Source organism: Nilaparvata lugens, chromosome 10 (genome assembly GCF_014356525.2).
Source record: "Nilaparvata lugens isolate BPH chromosome 10, ASM1435652v1, whole genome shotgun sequence".
Lineage (NCBI taxonomy): Eukaryota > Metazoa > Arthropoda > Insecta > Hemiptera > Delphacidae > Nilaparvata > Nilaparvata lugens.
This window is the reverse complement of record NC_052513.1, coordinates 28,486,416-28,508,139: the sequence shown is the minus strand read 5'-3', so window position 1 is coordinate 28,508,139 and position 21,724 is coordinate 28,486,416. Positions and strand designations below refer to the sequence as shown.

At 30.5% G+C, this 21,724-nt stretch overlaps 1 protein-coding gene across 2 annotated transcripts; it reads right to left on the bottom strand.

Moving 5' to 3' along the window:
- Positions 1–205: 205 nt before the first annotated feature.
- Positions 206–20,079, bottom strand: LOC111051494 (protein rogdi). Of its 2 annotated transcripts, none has more exons than XM_022338019.2 (7): positions 19,889–20,079; positions 18,747–18,818; positions 16,550–16,684; positions 15,486–15,643; positions 13,527–13,647; positions 9,306–9,515; positions 206–7,399 (listed from the first exon to the last, which is right to left on the bottom strand). In XM_022338019.2, the coding sequence occupies exons 1-7, from the start codon at positions 19,922–19,924 to the stop codon at positions 7,346–7,348; spliced, it is 786 nt and encodes a 261-aa protein (XP_022193711.2). In that variant the 5' UTR covers positions 19,925–20,079; the 3' UTR covers positions 206–7,345. The 2 variants fall into 2 exon arrangements, with proteins under 2 accessions (XP_022193711.2, XP_022193712.2); XM_022338020.2 differs by having other exon boundaries at positions 9,306–9,512.
- Between the last annotated feature and the right edge of the window lie 1,645 nt (positions 20,080–21,724).

The window sequence follows — 21,724 nt, the reverse complement described above, 5'->3', positions numbered from 1 at the left end:
TCTCTTGTTTTATCTAATTTTGACTCCACATTTTATGAGCATTATTAATCAATGGAAACTACTTCACAGTCTCTGTGACTCATGTGAATATCAATTTCATTGAAAGAAGACTTTGAAAAAACCTTATTGCAATATTTCAACTAGCAAAATTATCTGATCTCATGCAAACGTCAGAAAGGAGTAAGCCAAATAACTTCAAATCAAATAACAATGCACTACTTTATTGCTCAACAATCAACAATGTTTATAAAACTGGGTGTACAAACACACAGCTGGTCAATAAATAATTTATTATTGTCGCGATAGAATACGCAAAAACATATTTCTTACAACTAGGACACAAATACTCATACCAATAAATGACTATATGAATCTTACCTCTAGTTACTTAATATTAATTACTCTGATAATACAGATAAACATCAATTGTGATACAACTCATAAACAGTATTTTAAAGTTAGTGTGAATTTATTATTTTTGGAAAGATGTATTTTCTGGAAAAAGTCATTTGATTTAAGATTCAACTACTAATTGATCACGATTTTTATTTGATCATGTAAAGCAATGGTAATAGAAAGGGATAAGATGGTTTAAGCCCTTTCTCTCCCACACATTCATTCTTTTAATAGCGAATTTCGATTCAATTTTTAGACAGAAAGTAGAAATAGCCTAAAATCAATTAAAGAATTCAGGAAATATCCAGTTTCTATCATGTAAGTGTATTGACTGGGAAATAAACACGTACCTACTTATACTAGATGATCATGATGATAAAACAATAAGAACTGAGTTTATAAAAAATTATTTGATATGATAATGTTGATTAAGGTTATTCTGAACTTACCATTTAAAGAAATTTCACTTCTTTGTAGACAGGTCTTCAGGTTGGAATTATTATGTAAAAATCATCAATCAACATAATGAAAATCATCCAAATGAGTTATTCAAAGAATAAAATTCTTATAATCTGCATAGTTTTTAAAAATATTCATGCGAGAGACCTGTGCAACAAAGAATAAATAATAGTGTGAATTAGAACTAGAGTGTAATAGAATAGTTTTTAATTGAAGGTGAATGCCCATCTGCAGATAAAGATACATTTTAGATCTGAAGGGGTCAAAAACTAGAGCGAAATGGAATATTTTCAGATACAGTATAAGCTCTAATTCCAATCTATAGATAAATATAAAATAAAGTAGTAAAGAATACACAATACAACTAATACTACTCATTAAGTGCATGAAAATTATTTGAGTGGGTAAGTTGTGCTATTATTAAAATTTATTATCACCTAATGGTACACACAACTACCTTAAAAAATAAATATTACAACTCTTGTGAAAATATATGTATTGGAAATATATTCTCACTAACTTGTATTGCAGGTAGAACTACATATAATTTAAATCTTTTTCGGAGATTGTTACCAATAGATAGAAGCATCAAAATATTATTTATGTAGGCTAATAAGAACATTCTAGATCTGAAATTTAAAAACCATTTCAAATAGTAGTTGATACTTTATTATTGATTAAACTTTTGATCAAACTATTTCTCACAATGATTCATTCTTCTACAATACCGTATTGGTTAGCGAACTTTGTGAAAAGCCTTGCAAAACACACTATAACGTAACTCTACCTATAGCTATGTCTTAATTGACTGTAATGAATGATAATGAGCTGGATTTTTATTGAGTATGTCTTATGTTTTCAAGTCTTTACTTTTAAAGAATTATATTTTCATGATTTGAGAGTTTCATTTAGTTTTAAAATAGGCCAAAGATTTATCTTTTATAAACGTGATAAAACAAGTATTACTATACCAATATTACATCCGAAGACATAATATTAAGAAGAATGTGATGAAAATGTTATTAATACATGTTTAAGATAAGTCATATTATACTCTGTTAGTAACATACAAATAATTGATTGTAATATAGTTCATGAATATATGATTTTAATACAAAAAAATAAATATATAACATCACTTTACTTTTAGATTCCAGTGATATATTCCTAATTGAATAATTTCCTACAAATTTCTATTGGAATAATAAATAAAGAAGTGATTTATAAACAATGTCGAACTGTGTTGTTTCATTTAAACATATCTACTTGTATCTTAGATTGATTTTTGAGTACTTATTACAAATTATATTTGATAATAATAGATCATTACATCAGGAATTAAGAAATAGCAAGAATAAAAAATATTGAATACCTAGTTGATAAATTTCCTCACTTAATAAAGGAAAAGGCACAACAAATCCAAAGGATGGTAAGAAAGATCACGATTCAATTTAAAAATCTCAATATATTTATAATATTATTACAGGGCAATTCTTGTGTTTAAGGAACAGTTTGTAGGTACAAAATTTCTTATCCAGTTCTCAGCCCCGTATGATTTCGCTGGAGGAATAAATATCAATTTTCGTAATTTTAGTCTTTGACACAAATTATACATTGCTTAGAATATCAACATACATTATCCAATCCTTCTGATTCAACAACAATTGTATACATAATCTGATTAAATGAAGGTAATTTATAAAGGTGAAGACATACTTAAATACTACAAAGATCTACTGCAAGTATCTAACAACAATTTTCATACAAATGGGGTACACGTTTCAAGTATTTTACAAAATAGTTCATATTGCCTAGCAGCGTATATGACAGAAGATAGTTAGGTATTACATCTACTGCAGTTCGAATTCCTGCTCAGTTATTCTGGAAGTGCTATACGTAAGATCAATTTTCGTAAAGAGATAGGTATACAATTACGAGGAGGTAGGCCAACACACTTTTCAATTATTGGAGATATTTTCATCTAGATTCACTTCAAGATTGAAGATTAAATTTAATTTCACCATGGAAAATTACATGTTAGATATAAATGAAGTGAAACACACAATTATTTTTCACTGGTGAAAACTATAAAATTAAAAAAAAGTTGTATCATAGCTCGTTTTCATGTTACAGATTATCGTTTAATTAAGGGGATATTTTATATATTTTTCTCATAAACATGTACTAATACTATCAATTACATCTTATCTACAATCTACAATTCATAAACCAAACAATTCCAATTACTACACGCGTCTATCATTAATATCTTACATATTATGTATCACAATAATACAATTTATAAGAATGATTATTCTTAATCGCCGACTTCTTCAATAACTCAAACAAGTTTGTCATACCAACACGAAAGTATAATATGTAAATTTGGATTCAGGATCACATCAATGAAATTGACCGAGTTGAAATTGGGGAACTACATAAACTTTATAACTAAATTGCAACCATTATCTCTTTGAATCTACTATTCATAATTCCCAAGTGGATGTTGAACATTCAGCATGTTCAATTAAAAAATACTTTTTTATCTGAGGGCAGTAGGTACAGAGTTAATTGTAAAAACATCATTTTAAATTTGCGTTCTGACAGTCTCTACGGTTCTGTCATAATATATTAGTACAGATTATTTTATAATTATATTAAAATTGTTTTTCTCGTTCCGCAATGCTGTGGAGATGAATGATCTATGTGAGATTTACAACGAGATATTCAACAATCTGGATTGAACAATAATATCAGAACAATTTGTTCATTTACCGTTATGGGTTCCATTAAAATTAATCAAAATTATCAATTGAAATCACTGAATTATATTCATAGATTAATTTTTATCATGGAAAATGAAAATTTGCAAAAATCAGCTTCAATATGTAATTTATCAACAAAGTACATAAATAAATAAATCAATTTATTATAATGAAAAACAGCAAAACTGAATTACGCGGGTACCGACCCAGGAACCAGAAGGTTTGTACTAGAATATAGTTAATATCAATGACCTCCTTTCATTTCCCAGTTTTAATTTACAGAAACAAACTACTCTGAAAAATATTTTTGAGTTGAGTTTTCAAGTCACAAAAACTAAAAGAGAGACTGCATTACAATCTATAAGCTAGAATCTATGTAAGACTTATCGGAGTAATATTAAATGCAGCGTATTTAGCAATAAAGTACCAACTAAAAAAGCACCATGTTGTTTTGAGAAGCAAAATAGCCATTACAAAACATTTAAGACGTTGTTTGTGAAAGAAAAAAAGGAGTTTTAATATTCATTAACAAACTGATATTATTTGATCGGTAAGGCAATCTTTTTTCACCTACTTTCAACTACTCATGAGTTTTGAGCTTTATTATTCACATCTTTCCCAGTTGTCAGAAGATCTAATATTTTGAAGCATATCTTCAGAATAATATCCAGAGTGTCTCGTAATGCCATTTTCTTTCATCAGTATTTTTCAGCCATTTTCTTTCATTATAATACAATAGATTATAATTATCTCTTTATTAGATTGGACAGTAATGCTCACTCTAACACATAAACAAGTCTTAAACAATATTATTTTAAGTTAAACAGGTGCCTTATCTCATATTTTTATGAACCTATTTCAATTAACATGTAGCCATTTCTGTTGCAATTAAGATACGTATTTTATAAACAAAATTACAGTTTTGAAGATGATTGAAACCATTTGGAAAACTAATAAGAAATAGTAAATGAGAATATTTTTCTAAACAAAGGAATGATGTTCAAAATAATGTTTTTACTTGACAACAAGAAGATTATCTGAAATAGACAAAATTGAGAGCATTACACCATTGGGAGAGTTTCACGCCTCATAATTTGAATATTTAAAATGTATTGAGGCGGTATTTGATATTATAAATTGTATTAGTTTACTACACAGGTAAATCTAAAGAGTTTCTTTTAAAAGGCTTACGAGACCAACTGGAATGTTATAGTTATCATACATTATTGTATGTATTTTTATTAATAAATTATTAATATTTCGAAAATCATCATCCAATATTATTTAGCGGTATATTCTTGTATTTTTATTTGCTACTTTGTTATACATTACATTTAATCTGTTTGATACTCCTACATGTTTAACCGGATTTAAATTGATCTACTTATTATTGCTTGAGTTTTATAACCACCATGGTTTGTTATATAGTACCTTGTAAATTATCTACGCAAGCCTTCCTTTATTTCAACTAATTTACTACTATAGCACTAGGTAAGCCACGGATAAGGCCTACCCGCTATTAGGCAGTTTCTATTTCAAATTACAATACTCGCAAGTCTAGATTGATGGGGTTTTCAGTAGTCATATTTTTACCTTACTAAATAATAGTAGATAGAATAGATGTAAATAAAAGAAAAACTGATAATCATCAGACAACTGTAGAACATGCAATTAGCTGTTTTTTATCAGTTATGTAAGTTATAACAGTAAGTTATCAGTGATCATTTACACACTTATGAAATACAGTAAACAGTTATTGGTAACAGTTTTTTAAATATATTTTTCAAGTTTCACACAATAATATTACTCGAGGAATAATCAATTCACACGGATTCAATATTATGCTATAGTTAGTGAGATATTACTAATGACAAGATAGGAGAGACATATCAAATTAAATATTGTAAGATGTTTTTCGATTGAAAATGAACAAATGTCGAATGACCTGAATGGATAAGGTCTAGTGTCAGAGTTTTCAGGTCAAACCTGATCATGGCCTTTGACATGACTTAACGACTGCTTATAGGCAGCCGAGTCCGACGACTCTACGTGCCCATACACAACACGGTAGTATCCCGAGAATATCTGGCCTGGTCGAGTTTTTGGATTGTTAAACTTACTATTTTTAAATAAAATAAGTGAATGAATTATGAATGTATGGAAATTATTGGCCATGATTGGCTTTAAATAGAACGATGAATGGAAATGAAAGTGAGATGATGTATTAAAAGTAATGAACGAGTGTAAATGTTGTAAATTAAAGCTAAATTCGTTGATGAAAGTTCATTTCCGCTACAGAATAATTTATACAGAGTAATCGGAAAGCCACAAACTTTTAACAAATTGTTTTGGTTTGGACTTTAAGTCATTCTTGCAAAATGAACTAAAATGGCAGGTAAACTCAAACTCAGATTAAAACTCATTTATATAGACTATATATTAATCCAATTAAACTAAGTGAAATAATAAATATAAATTAATTTAATAAGAACATAAATTATTTTAATACTCATAGTTTAGACCAGGTTACTACAGAGCAAATGTGAGTGAGAAGGCTACCACACACAATAATTGAATATTAAATACGACATTAACATTAAAGTAAGTTAATTAATATTTCAAATGAAATTTCAAAATACATTTCCTATTAGTTGTACTAAATTGAATCGAAGTTTGATCTCTGATAAACAACTATAATTGAACGATTCTATAATAACTCTTCATCAAAAGTAACATCTCTGGCACTATAGTAGCATGACTAACAAATTTCTCACCAAAACATTTTAACTAACCTAATACAACAATACCTTGTAATCGTTTCAGTGGTTCAATTGTTATATAAAAAGCTTCCAAACAAATAAATTCATTATTCTCATGTTCAATCTTCAATGCTGGAAACAGATGTATTATAGCATGTTCCGATCCTGCTCTGAATGAGCTGGATGTATTAGAACTTGACTAATTTTACATTTTTCCAATACCGAGAATGTGGGCATTCTCAATCACAGAGAGCTTGTTTGTCAACCATCCAGAACTAATTACAGTCCTCATATATTTATGCAAGTTTTAAATGTTTCATTTAAGGATAAAAAATGACTACCTCGTGTTGTTTTCTAGGAAATCAAAGATAAATTAGTATCAAGTCCTTAGAAAACATTGAATAATTTCAAATATCTCATGGAAGAGCTTTAAAAATGAATGACCAGTAATACTCGTATTATCATGCAGCCAGATGACTCACATTACATTATATTATTCAAGTACTGACTCTGTAAGGAACAATGAGTTTTTTTTACTTCTTGGTAAACAAAGCTATATTAATGAGATAATGAAATTTTGAATTTTTCAGAATTCTCTTGAAAAAATCAATTTGAACTCAAGAGGATCAATATTATACTATGTGGAAAAGTACACCATACTTATGAATCCGTTAAGTGTATCTTCCTCCACTCAAATTTTACAAACTTTGGAAGTCAATAGGATAAAATACTAAAACATCAATAATTAAAAATGGAAAATATAAACAAAAACAGAAACAAGTTCAAGGGTTTGCTGTATTTTACAAACGCAATTTTTATAATATTCTAACTAGGATCTTACTCGACAATCACGCTATAAATATAATTTTAGTTGAAGTTGTTTTATACTAAGCATGGCATGCTTTGATGTGATGTCAGCTAGATGACTGCTGATTGAATTTGATAGAATTCTGACTGAATTTGATCTCAATACGTAACTGATTCGATTGTGAAGTCCTTATACTGGGCAAACACACAGATCTGGAAAGTGGAACAGGATTTTACACAAAAACAATGAGAAGTTGGGACAGGACACAAGTAAGAGATAACATTTGAATTATAGTGAAGAGTTTGCCAATGAAGATTCAAGACTTCTTCATATCTGAATTTCTTGACAGTGCATTATGATTTTATCAATCTAATATTGGCACTTGCAGGTGATTCAATTTTATAATTTTGTATTTATTAAATAAATAGATATTTATTTTCAAGGAATAAGTGTCGAGTTTGATGATTTAGATACAAATAATTATTCAATACGAAAATATTTATTTCAATAGATAATCCAGCAATACTTTAGCACACCTACAAGATTAAAGGAAATTGTCCAATTATATCAAGGTATTAAAAGAATGGGATGATCATTGAATTTACCGTTAGCGATAATATTATTCTACCCCTCCACCTATTACAAATCTTAATGATCATTAATATAAGTACAAGTCCAAACTATAGTACAAGCTATAGTACACTGAGCTATATGTTAAGCTATGATTGTTGAAAGTTGATACAGCAGTATCATGCTACTTTGAAAAGTGTTGATTAAGGATCGTCTGTATAGTGAGAGTTTGAAACAAATCTTAAATATATACTATGCAAACTGCCCGTACAGGTCAAACAACATCTAGTAGTATAGAGTATAGTAGTATATATATGAACGATCCTTAGATCAAAACTCAGCTTAGTAAGACTTTGTTGATTGGCAACTGAGTACTGTACAATATTCGTACTTGGTTAGTACTTGATAAAACTTGCTTAGTACGATTCTAGTTGTTAAACAACAACATCCAGATAAATATAGTACCATCGTTCATAAATTGGGCCTCTAAGGCTGGCCACTAACGGTAGAGCATGCATGCCATAGCATTTATTTGTACTTTAATTTTACATTCGTCTTATCGTTGTGTCATCACAGCGAAACGCTTCGAGCAAAATTCTTTGAGATTAGGCCTTTGTATCTCCAATTTATGTTGTTCATTTTTCTTCCTGTTCTATTTGAAGTTAAATTATTCTTCTATCATTATAATTTGTAGTTTTCCAGTGGTTTATTTATTGTTATTGGTTGTTCATTTTATGTTATTTCTCGCTTATATAATGCATTTACATGCATGTTCTACCGTTATTTGCCAGCCTAAGGTGATTCAAAGGCATGCAACAAAGAAACAGAGAATATTCAATTTGCTGATGTTAGAAAAGTGAAACGAAAACTGAGCGATAGGCCACGCCCACTCTAAGCAGGAGATCTCAATTAATACCAATTTAATGTCAAACCCCAAGGACGCAGTCATAACTAGAGTTTCAATGAAATTAAACTAGAGTTTAAACTTAAAATAGAGTTTCAATTAAACTAATTGCCGGCCAGATAATTGAGTTGACTAAGGCGTTGCACCCTTCAGTTTGCTACCTGGTAGCGTGTTGATCTAGTAAAACAAAAATTTTTATAAAATATCATTTTTTGAGAAAGCTATTCAATTTACCAAAAATAACTTTTGGTTGGGTTATTTTTGGTAATTTTAATAACTTTCTCAAAAATTGATATTTTAAGAGAATTTTTGTTTTACTAGATCAACAATACCATGAAGATCAACAATATTCTTCAAATCTCATGGATTTATCTCTTACTGAATTTGAAATGTTCTGTCCCAAAAATGTAAACTTTAGCCGCTCATAACTCAAAAATTAATGATCGGAAAAAAATGTTTTCCTGAGAAAACTTTTTCATTTTGATAGCTTGATGGTATACAGATCGAAAAACTTTGAAAAATATCACCAGTAGGAAGTTTATTTTTAGCCTTTGCATAGCCTTAAAGATAGATGATGGATACGGGCCTCACAGTATAAATGGGAATGATTTGTTGTATGGTTTCCGAGTTGCATGTTAACTGACCTTATCCTTGAGCTGCTGACAGAGCTGGAGGGCGACAGTGAAGAGGACGAGGACCTCGTTGAGCCAGGGCACCGACGCCTCGGCTTGACTCGTCTCGAACTTCATCTGGCCGCCGATGTTGGTCAGCTGGTAGACGGCCAGCACCAGCTTGTGGCTCTGGATGTAGAAGCTGATCGCCAGGTCTTCCGGCAGGTTCGGCGTCAGCGACTTCTGAGACCAAACCACAACAAACATCAAATCAAACAAATCTTATGCAAACAAACAACATACGTATGCAATTGAAATATTGAGACTATTTCCCAGAGGGACAAAGTCTGGCTCTGGGTATTTATTTATTCACGTAACAAACAACACATATGTGGAAACATTGATAGTTTAGATACTAAGACAATAGTGAGTAGGTTTTTGATTTTGTATTCAAATTTTTCAAATAAGTGCAATATTTCTAAAGTTTTTAATTTATTGTGATACATTCTGTAATTTATTTAGAGTATAAAATCAACCTTCAAAATTCAAAATTTTAAATCATCATTCTTGGACCGAAAATCAAGTGACGAAGCAGTGTGTGATTACATAACCTTATCTTTTGGAAAACATTAACATTTTATCAAAATTTTTGGAGAGAAATAGTACAGGCTCAGCCTAGTTTTTCCTCCAATGTCATAATTGTATTATGACTATAGTATTTTATACAATAAATTAATAAATGAATAAATAAAATTCAATTCAAATTCATTTTATTTTCAGAAAGTACATTTTACAATACATTTCCCTGAAAATTACTCCTCTAATATGGAACAAGTCCGTGTTTAGAGGAGGATCCTTGAAATATTTTTTCCTCCCAAATTCAGGTGATTAGAGATCAATAAGTAGGTTTGGCTTCCTTCACTTATCCAATTTTTGATGAAAACACATACAAACATAGAATGTTGAATTCAAGTAAATTAAAATACAAATTAAAAACGAAATCGCACTGAATAAACACTGAAAAACTGAAAAATATTGAGCTACTTTTAAAAATTTTGACAAAAAAAATTATTCACTAATAAGAAAATATATTCACTGGTATACCAAAATTTCACTGGTATGGGAAATTAGTTCTGTTAATTTACATATTACAGATTAAGTAATGTTCACAGCGGGATACTAAGGACGGTTAAACAAAAAATAAATTATAATAAAAAAATGATGAAGGAAAAAAATAAGAATGTGAAAGAAATTAAATTAATAGTTCAGATCTGAACTTTAGTACAGTGAAGACGAGAATACTAGATGAATGCCCTGAGAAGCTGATACATCCATAAACTTGAACCATAGTGTCCAAATATTAGAAACATGGTACTCCAGTTGAATATCATCAAAGACATGCAAGACTGAGCTCAGTTATCATACAACTGTATATTTTCATGCTCAGTTGTGATTGGATTGTACCTACTCTAGAACATGGTACGCCATAGTGGAGTAGGTCAATTTCCACACAAAAAAGACTGAACATATAGAGGACACATTATAAGAAATGTTTATTGTAACTAACTATTGTATGTAATTGTAAATTATCCAATATTTTTCTGTAGTTGATGTAGTAGTTTTAGTTTTTTTGGGAAATACACATTTAGGCTATTTATTTTACTAGTAGTTCTGTGAACAGTAGACCTCACGCAGTTTTCTCATCCACAAGTATCTGATGTCACCTGATTGAAATGTTAACAAACTCAGTTCACGTTTGAATTTGTATTCCATATGATATAATTCATCCAGTTCCGTGATAATCCTTCCATCTGATGAAAATTAATTTTTTACAATCAAAAAAATATTATAATTTCTAAAGCATTGTTTAGTTCATTTGATTATTTCTAATCTTCCATTAAATAACTTCAAATGTGATAATATTGATATTGATGGGCACGCATAATAATAATACCATGACTGCAAAACTAAATATTGAAACCAAAGACCTTAAAGACCTCTTCAAGGTCTTTGACTGAAACTAAACTATAGACCTTATAGAAATGGACACGGTTTCTCCAGATATCTGTGCAATCCACTTGTCAGCTGATTGATTATGAATAATTCTATAGTCTGATTAATCCTATCTTCAGAGTAGATTATATATATATATATATATATATATATATATATATATTATATATATATATATATATAGTGATATCGGAGTATGGAGGAATTCCTTTTCATTTCATATTATCCTTAAAATGCAAAATTTCAAAAAACATTGTATATACATTGACGCGCAGTTGAAAAAGGAATATTCCTGCCAAATCTCATCGAATTTTATCAACGCGTTTGGCCGTAAATGCGTTACATACATACAGACAGACGAAAGAAAATTCGAGTTAACCACTCAACCAATCTCTGGTATGGTATATCAATAAGCTAATTTATTTCATAATAGTCAAGTCCTAGATGAGGTTAGAAATTAACTTCTGAAGTTTAAGGAAGCCAGTACAACATGACGAACTAATCATTGAGTACACATTTTCTATATGTTTTCAACAATAATTATTTATTGTGTACAATATACTTCAAATGTGATTTGTGAGATGGTGTGCATAACAGGGCAAAAGCAACAGGTGGGTTAGTGGGTTTAAATGTTCAGACCTATTGGCATTGATAAATAGGATAGAATTCCTCCATCATTATTGCTGCAAATTTAAAGCCAATTCTAACTTTAACATACCTGTATTTAGAAATAAAAATTGTACAAGAAAATTACATAAACATTACATGCGCATTTATCATTAGCAATCAACCTCGAATTTAAATTTAAATTGATTCATAATAACAAAAAATGGAATAGAAAATTTGGAACTTGAATTTTAATTCGATTTCAATGTTTTGACACACAAACAATAATGTTCTACATGCAATAATAATATTAAAATGAGAGAAAAAAGATGAAATTCTATACATTTTCGTCGAGTGAGAGAATATAATTATCCACTTTGAAATTGAGTCAATGCAAAAGAGATAAGAAGTCACAAGAGGAAATATGAGCTTGAGAATATGATAAATGACTATTGGAAGTTCTACTGATAGTATTTAAGGAAAATGTAAGTACATGAAATACTATAGAAAGTAGAGAGACAGGAAAGATGGGTTGTATGAGAGAGAAATGATACCGGTAGAGCAATAGACACAAGTTCAAGATCCAATATCTACAATAGATTATATTATTAGTCAATTATGGAAATGATCCATGAAGAATAAGAATTGAAAAATAGAAATTCATAGCCTATTTAATTGGAAATAAAGATAAATTTATATTTATTAGTGAATATTTATAAATTTTTGACCGAGCGAAGTGAGGTCTAAGATTCAAGTCGACGGTTTGGCATTTCTCTTAATGTTTAAATGTTTATATGTTGCGCAATTACGGCGAAACGCGGTAATAGATTTTCATGGAATTTGACAGGTATGTTCCTTTTTAAATTGCGCGTCGACGTATATACAAGGTTTTTGGAAATTTTGCATCTCAAGGATAATATAAAAGGAAAAAGGAGCCTCCTTCATACACCAATATTAGAGTGAAAATCAGACCATAGAATTATTCATTATAAATCAGCTGACAAGTGATTACACAGATGTTTGGAGAAGCCAGTCTATCACTGTATTTGTATAAAGTCTATAGTTTCAATCAAAGACCTTGAAGAGGTATGCATCTTTAAGCTGAGTTTACACCAAAGTTATTAACAAAATGTTAATAACTTAATCCTTATAGATTCTATTAGATTAAACGGAAGTTGACAAACACACATCTTCATCATGTGTAAGATAAGTTATGTTCAATCTAATATAATCTATAAGGATCGAGTTATTAACATTTTGTTAATAACTTTGGTCTAATCGCAGCTTTAAGGTCTTTGGTTTCAATATTTTGTTTTGCAGTCATGGTATTATTATGCGTGCCCATTAGTATCAATATTCCACATTCGAAAAAACTAATTTAATACGTGATTAAAAATAAACTAAATAATCCTGGAGAAATTATAATATTTTTGATTGTAAAAAATTAATTTTTATCAGATAGAAAGATTTTCACGGAACTGGATGAATTATATAATATGGAATACAAATTCAAACGTGAACTGAGTTTGTTAACATTTAAAACAAGTTACATCAGGTACTTGTGGATGAGAATACTGCGTGAGGTCAACTGTTCACAGAACTACTAGTCTATGATCATGAGACCAGCGAACTTACCATGTTTCTACTCCTCATTAGATCATCGATTGTTCGTTTTCGTGGAATGATAAGCGACGACCTTCCGCGCTGCAGGCAGCCAAGAATGTTGCCCAGGATATGTAAAACTTCTTCTGACGTTCTAATAACAAATTTAATGTCAACATTTGAGATACACTATCAAATATACTCCGTAAGTGGATTGAAAGACAGTTCAAACCAATGAAAATGTCTATGATTGATAACTTAATTATTATGCTGCAATTAAGCACTATTCTGCAATATTTTATTTTAATAAATTGCACATTTATTTTAAATTTTGAATAACTGGAGTAAAAGACAAACTTTTAAGATTTTTTTAATTTCAAGTACCGAATGTAGCCATATTTGAGTAGGCTACTTTAATAGAATTCGGCTACTTGAAATCGTCTTTAAACCAGTGAATTACATGTTAAATCTTGAAATGAATACACTAAGAAGAGATTAGGCCATCAACACATCATCAATCAACACATTTAAGCGCTGGACTAATAATTATAATGTTTGGTGCAACTATATAACATTCTTATTAGCCTACCTCCTTGATGAAAATCATAATAAAAACATGTTGGCTTTCTAAAGATACATTTTGGATTTCTAAGGGTTATATATGCACCATTCAGGTGTGATGCAATTCTATTATTAGGCTACTTGGAGGTATAGTCGCATTTAATAAGAAGTTTTTCATTCCGGGTTTACCAGGATAGCTGACCTATCTCCGTTTAAATTGAGATGGCACATTTGGGCCTAAATGTATCAATCGTTTATTGTATTTTTCTGGTTGAATAGGTTAATAAAACTCTAAAAGAGCTGCTTGGAGATCCTGTATAACCTAGTTGAAGAGGGGTGCACTACGGGGTGTACAGTGATTCAGAACTCTGTGCAAGTGTGGGACAACACTGTACTATCTTTCTGGTAGAAATTTGGGGAATCATGACTTGTGCCAATATAGACAATTTCGGACGCTATTGCGATAAGCACATAGTAATCTTGTCAGATTGTCAGGCAGCACTCGAGGCTCTTGGCTCCAATGAAATCAAGTCAAAATTGGTGTGGGAGTGTCACAAAACACTCAGCAGGCTTGCAACACACAACTCTGTGCATCTTGGGTACCTGGCCATGTAGGCATAAGTGGTAACGAGCGTGCAGATGGACTTGCTAAGCGGGGTTCCAGTATGCCATTCTTTGGTCCAAAGCCAAGATGTGGCAAGAGTAAAACAACTGCCTTTCACACAATAAGTAAATGGTACAGGGACTTACATCACGAGCAATGGCAAGGTCACCCTGGTCAAGCACTAGGCAAAAGGCTGCTAGCAGACGCAAGCTAGGGTAGAGGAGGTCAGATCAAGCAGTTGATTGCTCTGATAACTGGACATGGCCACTTCAGGAAACATCTCTACACAATTGGACTCAGAAATGAAAGTCAGATGTGTAGGTTTGTCTGAAGAGTATGCCAAGCATATCATACTGGATTGCGAGAGTCCAGGGGCAAGGTGAAGAATTCTGTTTGGCTGCAAGCAACCAGGTGATTATGGGATGAGAGTATAGGGAAAACTCCTGGATCTTGTAAAGGACACAGGTATTGGTTTGCCCAACAACGTACTTGGGACACACAATAAGCTTGAGTGTGAGGTTCTTTGAGCCTTTTGATCCTTGAGTCCGTCCCTTCAAATCAAATCAAATTTATTGCCAAATTCGTATAAATAATTCACAAATACATGGAAAACAAAATTCGGTTTCATACATTAGAAATTCACTAACAAAAATACAAAAGCTTTCATTGAAACTAAATAATAATCTAATATATAATATTGGCGTTGCCAGCAAAACAAAGTTTGTGCGCTAGCAACGAGCATTCAGTAAGCACTCCAATTTGAGAAAAATAACATAACATAATTGGAGAGGACTAAACAACACGCTTGGAGAGATGATATATCTTACTTGAAAGAATAGTCACGATCAATGTTATCTATGTGGGATATAGCTTGTTGTAGGTGATTTCCGGCATCCTGCACTTGGTGCAATTTCCACGGATGGTCGTTCTGTATCTGCACCTTGTATTGAACGTTCTGCTGACGCTGTACTTTGAAGTTCATGTCCTGAAAAGAAGGAAAACTAATTTGAAAATTAGGATCACATTAAAAGTTAAGATGTTATGAAATATCGAGCACAAATTAGTAGTTGGTCTTTTTACTCATTACTTCAATAATTTTATTCAATCATCACATTGTTTGTTTTTAGTTGTTTACCTATTTATAAGTCTTTTGATTATTTATTTTTACTTTTATATTTTAGCAAGTTACAATGATTGAAAAAATTATCTGGGTTATCTTACATTTAAACCTTTTGCATATTGGTTGAACTTTTCAGAACAAAAAGCTTGAGTTTAAATTTAAAAGAGAATAAATAAAAAAAACTTGAATGATAATCATCAATTTATCTAAGCACAAATTATGGAAACCAGCTCAACAAAACTCTGTTTCTCTTCAAAAATTGTATAAATGGTTGTAAAGGTTAACTTTACCAAGGCCCATTGAAGATGGCTCGAATTCTGGTAGATAACTTTACTTTATTCTGATATAAGTAACAACAGTGAACAAGGATTTCAATCAAATGGCAAATTGGTTTTGTCAGACTGTACACATTTGTAGTTACCTTCATAAAAAAGTGCGCAGCCTCAAGTGATGCATACAACATAGATAAGACTAGAACATGTTGTGATTAAATAATTCCAAAAGGGTACTGAGATTTTTATTATTCTTTCTATTTCTATAAGACTAGACATACGGATGAGACTCAGAAATACGGGTATGTTTCCACTTTTTCGACAATGAACTTTACAAAAGTGCAAGGAAATTCAAACTTTTGTAAGTAATACAACAGTATACTACTTGTATTGCACTTGGTTAACCGAAGTGAACTTTAAAATATTGAAATTGATCAATATTGGATGACGAAATTAATTTTCAAAATAGATGTTAATTGATTTTTCATGAAAAGCTTACCGCTTGTGATATGGAGTCTCCAGTGAGCGAGATGATACATTTCATTTGATCGGGTGGCGCTGTAAGTACAAACTTATCCTGCTTGAGTGTCCCTTCGTTGCCGCATAATGGCAATGGAAACCGTCTCACACATTCCTGTAAAATTAATAAAACTGTGAAAGAATTCAGTAAAAAATGAAATAGTTCTGGTGAATTTTGTCGCTAAATATGAGTGAAAAAGTTGAGGAATAGAAAACATTCAAGAGAATGTGGTTTCTATGATTGTGAAAATATTATAATTTCGAGAATTTTATTCACCTTTACATTCTGGTTGTTCTCACAGTCAGAGCCATCTAATCACACAGATTGCTTACGCTAAGTAAGTGCCATTCGAAAGACTTCGGTTCTCCTTTTGAAAGGGTTGAGAACAGCTTTGATAACAGATGATTATGAGCTTCAAAACCACTTCTCGTTGGTTTGGAACCCACATAAAATTGTAGGTTAACTTACGTTCTTAGCGCTTACGTGAATCTTATCGTCAGAAAATATAAATATTATTATTTGGTAAAAGTCGGGAGAAAAGCTTAGTGAGTCATGAAATGCAATGACAATGATATTTTGAAATGAAATAAATATTGATTGATTAAATGATGCAGAAAATCATCTAATTATTGGATTATTTGATTCCAAACAGTCGAGAATTATACAGTATTTAAGCTGCCTGTATCCCAACAGTAATTTTTTCTTAATATTAGGCTATACTTAATTTTTGGACAAGTAAAATAAATAATAATTTATAAATAAGTGAAATAAGTAGATCAGAACACCACTAAGTTTTACAGGCCACAACACTTATATTCATTGGAAACATATGAATGAGGAAATTTAATTATCTTCTTTATTCAACAATGATACGGTATTTTTTTAATTCTACTATCAAAGTAACAATCTATCAAACAAATATTGAAGCTAACTATCAACTATTAGGAATCTAGAAAAAATATTATTCAGTGTACTTTAGGTTAAATATTCCAAGTTCTAGAGAATAGATACTGTTGTTGGTGAGATGTTTCACAAGTTTTGAATTTTCACACTGAAGATGACAACATTGGTGTTGAAGCATGTATGTAATTTTACAATAAATTAGTAATATTTCTGACAACATCCCAGTGTTTTCATTTTAGAGAATAAATGACAAGCCGAATTTGGAATTTATTTGTAAGTTTTTTATTTATTCAAGTTAGCTGAGAGTCAAGATGGAAAAATAATTCCACTGCCAATCAAATGTAACTTGAAAAATCAAGTCCAATTGACACGTTATTTTCTCTTTTCCATCTTGATAATATCTAAAGAAACAATAAATCAACGAAGTAGGTGAGTTACTTCATTTGAGTGCTACACTGGCCTTGATATTTAACAAATACAATTGTACAGTGAGCTGTGATTTGTCTACTATCCTATCTCTACTAGTCGCTTTGTTACCAAGTTTTTGTTCCAACTACTTTGTATTGACGCAGTGCTCTTCAAACAAATAATACCAATTTGTTTCAACAACTAGCATGTGAGTCAACATTTAAAATATTCAGAGCTTCACTGCTTCTAAGTGATAGCTTTCAACTTTTCTTATAGAACTTTCTAGATAGGCCTACCTACATCCATTATCCACTCTTGTGGGATCGATGGCGTCATGACGAAAATAAAAAATATAAATACACTAATATATCAAGATGGCAGTAACTTCAACCCGCCATTTAATTCTCAACTATTTATAACATTTGAAAGCATTGATTATTAACCTAATAGCTAGTTAGCTAAATAGCATTTGAAAAAGTTCATAGTTCAAAAAATCCTCGGCATCATAATAAACCCTGGCTCTCAAGAAATTGGCCACAGCGTCACAGCTCTCTCATACTCACTGAGATCCCAACTACTTCATCTCTGCTGTGACACTACCTGTGTCCTACCAAGATGTTTAGAGCTGAGTCATAGAATAAAGAATCAATCAAATAAATCGTAATTGTTTTCTCTGGCTGAGTCCAATCCCTGTAGTATAACAAAATTATCTTCATCGAGTTAGATACGGTTATCATTTTAAATTATATCATTTTCAATCTCTATGTTGAGATTTATTTACAAAATTGAATTTCTAAAAGTTCTTACAAATCTAAGCTGAATATGATAAGAATTGAGTCAGCGAACAAGTATTGTATTAACTTACTTGTAGTATCGTATGAAGTTGACTAAGTGCAGCATGGACTTCTTTGTTGAGAACCCATTCAAACTCTTTTTGCTGGAAAGATGAAACAATTGCATTTTAAATAATGGATAGCTAATTCAATTATTAAGCTGTCATAGTATTCAATACGTTAAACATTCGTTAAACGCTAATGTTATGAGTATGAAATTGTCTATCAAAAAGTATCAAGATGTAGGTCTAATTGTAATGTAAAATATTATAATGTAGAATATTGGAATATTCGGATGGAATGAATTCTAAGACTCCAACCACAAAGTAAGTAACAGTAATAGAAAGAAAAATAAAAATCTCAGTACCCTTTTTGAAATATTTAATCACTTACATGTTTCAATTTTAAGAAAATGGCATCAATGTCCGAAGCATGAAAGTGATTAAATATTTCAAAAAGGGTACTAGGATTTTTATATTTATTTCTATAAAAGTAGCCCTATATAGAAAAGAGATAAATAAGTAACAGTATTTTCTTATTTCGTACTCAAAATAATCTCTTTATGGGGAACGTCCAAGTTATTTTGTACGTATAAGCCTAGTTTACTTTATTGAGAAACAATGCCTCCTGTTAAGAAGCTGAAAAAATCAGCGCGTCTAAGACGCCCATATACTGTTGTAGAGATTTATAAATTGAATGTTAACATTTTTATATAATATTTAAACACAATTATTGTTTTTAGTAGTAAATAACTATAGTTGACGTTAACCTATCTGTAGTTACCAAAGTTAATGTAAAATTAAACATTTATAAAAACGAGTACGGTACCTTATCTAAATCTCTCGACAAATAGATATATATAGTAAATGAATTACATTAAGTATAAATCTTAATCAATAGATAAATCACACAGAATTCTAGCCTATTAGGTATTAACACTAAGATGACAACGAGATTGTCTTTAGAAACTCAGACTCTTGGAAGAAATTTAAACCAAAACTATTAAGTTAAGAAGCTGTAGTGATAATTTTGAAAATCAAATTAACTAATATTTATTAATTATAAAACAAACCTTGACCTAATCAATAAATATTCGTTTATCCTACTATCATTGCAACAAATCCAACCTCAAAAAATTCAATCACATTGGGATCAAAGACTTTAAAATACTTACAAGGCTTATTGCTTCTTCTTTTTCACTATCAACCATGATGAAACGTTTAAGTAATAAATTTAAAATCTATCAACACTTTCAAGACTAGCTTTTAATTAATTTAAAAATAATATTATACACATCAAAAACGTAAAAACATTTTGCTTTTGACTCACTTTGCAAATCGCAAATCGTCTGCTTTCAATGCCTTCATGTTACAGCAAAAATGTGACGTAGCTATGTTTTGAGCAGGCAGTGGAAGATTCGAAGGCGGAAAATATTTGAAAGTATACAATAGTTTATGATTGTTTATACAATATTAATACATTATTTATACAGCCATTAATAATCATTATTATCCTTGAGGGCATGGATTATTTTTATATTTCCTCAACTGATAATTCACAAAATATTTTTATTTTTATTTTAGTAGTTATGGTACGGTATCTGACTCTTTTTTATAGATTTTAAATCAGGACTCCGGGCTCGTATATAGTATTTTTATTCAATATATAGGCCTACCGAACACACAACAGTAACTATAGTAACACAGTAAAACTATATATTATATAATCATGGTTAGTAGTTTAAGGCTGATTTAAGAAAATAACTCAAATTCTAATAATAATAATAATATACGGTAAACCGGGGTGACTTTGTCCCAATTTTGGGGAGTTGAGATTTTGAACCGCTTGCAATCAATACGGTACTTGAGTTGCAACAAATCTCTTGCTTGCAATATTTTTTATTGTATTCTGCAATTTTTGAAGAGTATTATTCATTATAAAAATTAAATATTTTTCTCCACTTTGACAAAGATATTTTTTTTTTAATTAAAAGACAATGTTAACCAGGCGTGATCGAGATTTACAATGCAAATCCTGAAAAATTGAAATTATGTAATAAATATTAAATAAAAGTCAAGAGGATTTCTGTAACTAATGTGTATGTAGGTTCTACAGAACTTCATCATACAGGCCAACTTGCAGGATCTTCCAAGTATGTGCCCTCTACCAGTCTACCAACTGAAAAGGTAAATTCCACCAAAGAGCAAACTTCCAAACCGTATTTCAGTAACCCGTATTTCGGAGGAGACAATAAGTCGTCGGTCCCGACTACCTAAAAAGTAGTAGTTGTCATCTCTCAACATCATCCCTCTCATTCATTACCCACGAACAAGCCTGAGAGCTTATGTGGGCATCACCCAAATTCAAATTTTATCCAATCCAATCCACAATTCACCCTCAGTTATATTGATTGAAATATTGTATTTCATTCAAGCTGTGGATATTTGGGAGTTTTAAACTAACTACTCTGAGGGGTGGCTACTCCACCAGGAAATTTTAATAGTCGTTGGTCATAAGAAATTGTTTCCCATGTCTTGGAGGTTAAAGATTATTTTCAATAGTATTATAATCGATCAATTTTATCACCTTTTGTAACAAGATAATAGAAAAATATACTATTGCTATAAAAATAATTCAAATCTTGGATAAATAATGAAACTAAAGTCAGAAGCACCAATAATAATTTATTTTCTCTATCTTTTAAGGAAAATTATTAATAAATTTCTACAATGTTAATTTAAAACAATAAAATCAACAAATAATAATAAAAAAGTAACAATCCAAATTTCATCAACTGGTAGGCTATCAAGCTTAAAATTAAATTTTACTCTCAAATTATACAATTGACTTCCAATAATTCAAAAAAATTCTGTTTCATAGAATTATCCTTTCATTCTTCATTTGCATAAGCAAATTTCAATCTTCATTACAAATTTTGTAATATAAGTGTTAACCATAACAGCTGAAATACCGTAGTTACAAGTAGCATTCGATTGAATAACTTTGTTGC

Excerpts from the sequence above, each read along its gene's own strand:
- LOC111051494 (XM_022338019.2), bottom strand. The coding sequence starts at position 19,924 with ATGGTTGATAGTGAAAAAGAAGAAGCAATAAGCCTT. Across the intron at positions 18,819-19,888 it reads AAGAAGAAGCAATAAGCCTT|CAAAAAGAGTTTGAATGGGT; the intron begins GTAAGTATTTTA and ends TCATCTTTCCAG. Across the intron at positions 7,400-9,305 it reads GTCAGCAGCTCAAGGATAAG|ATCTGTGTGTTTGCCCAGTA; the intron begins GTCAGTTAACAT and ends TCCACTTTCCAG.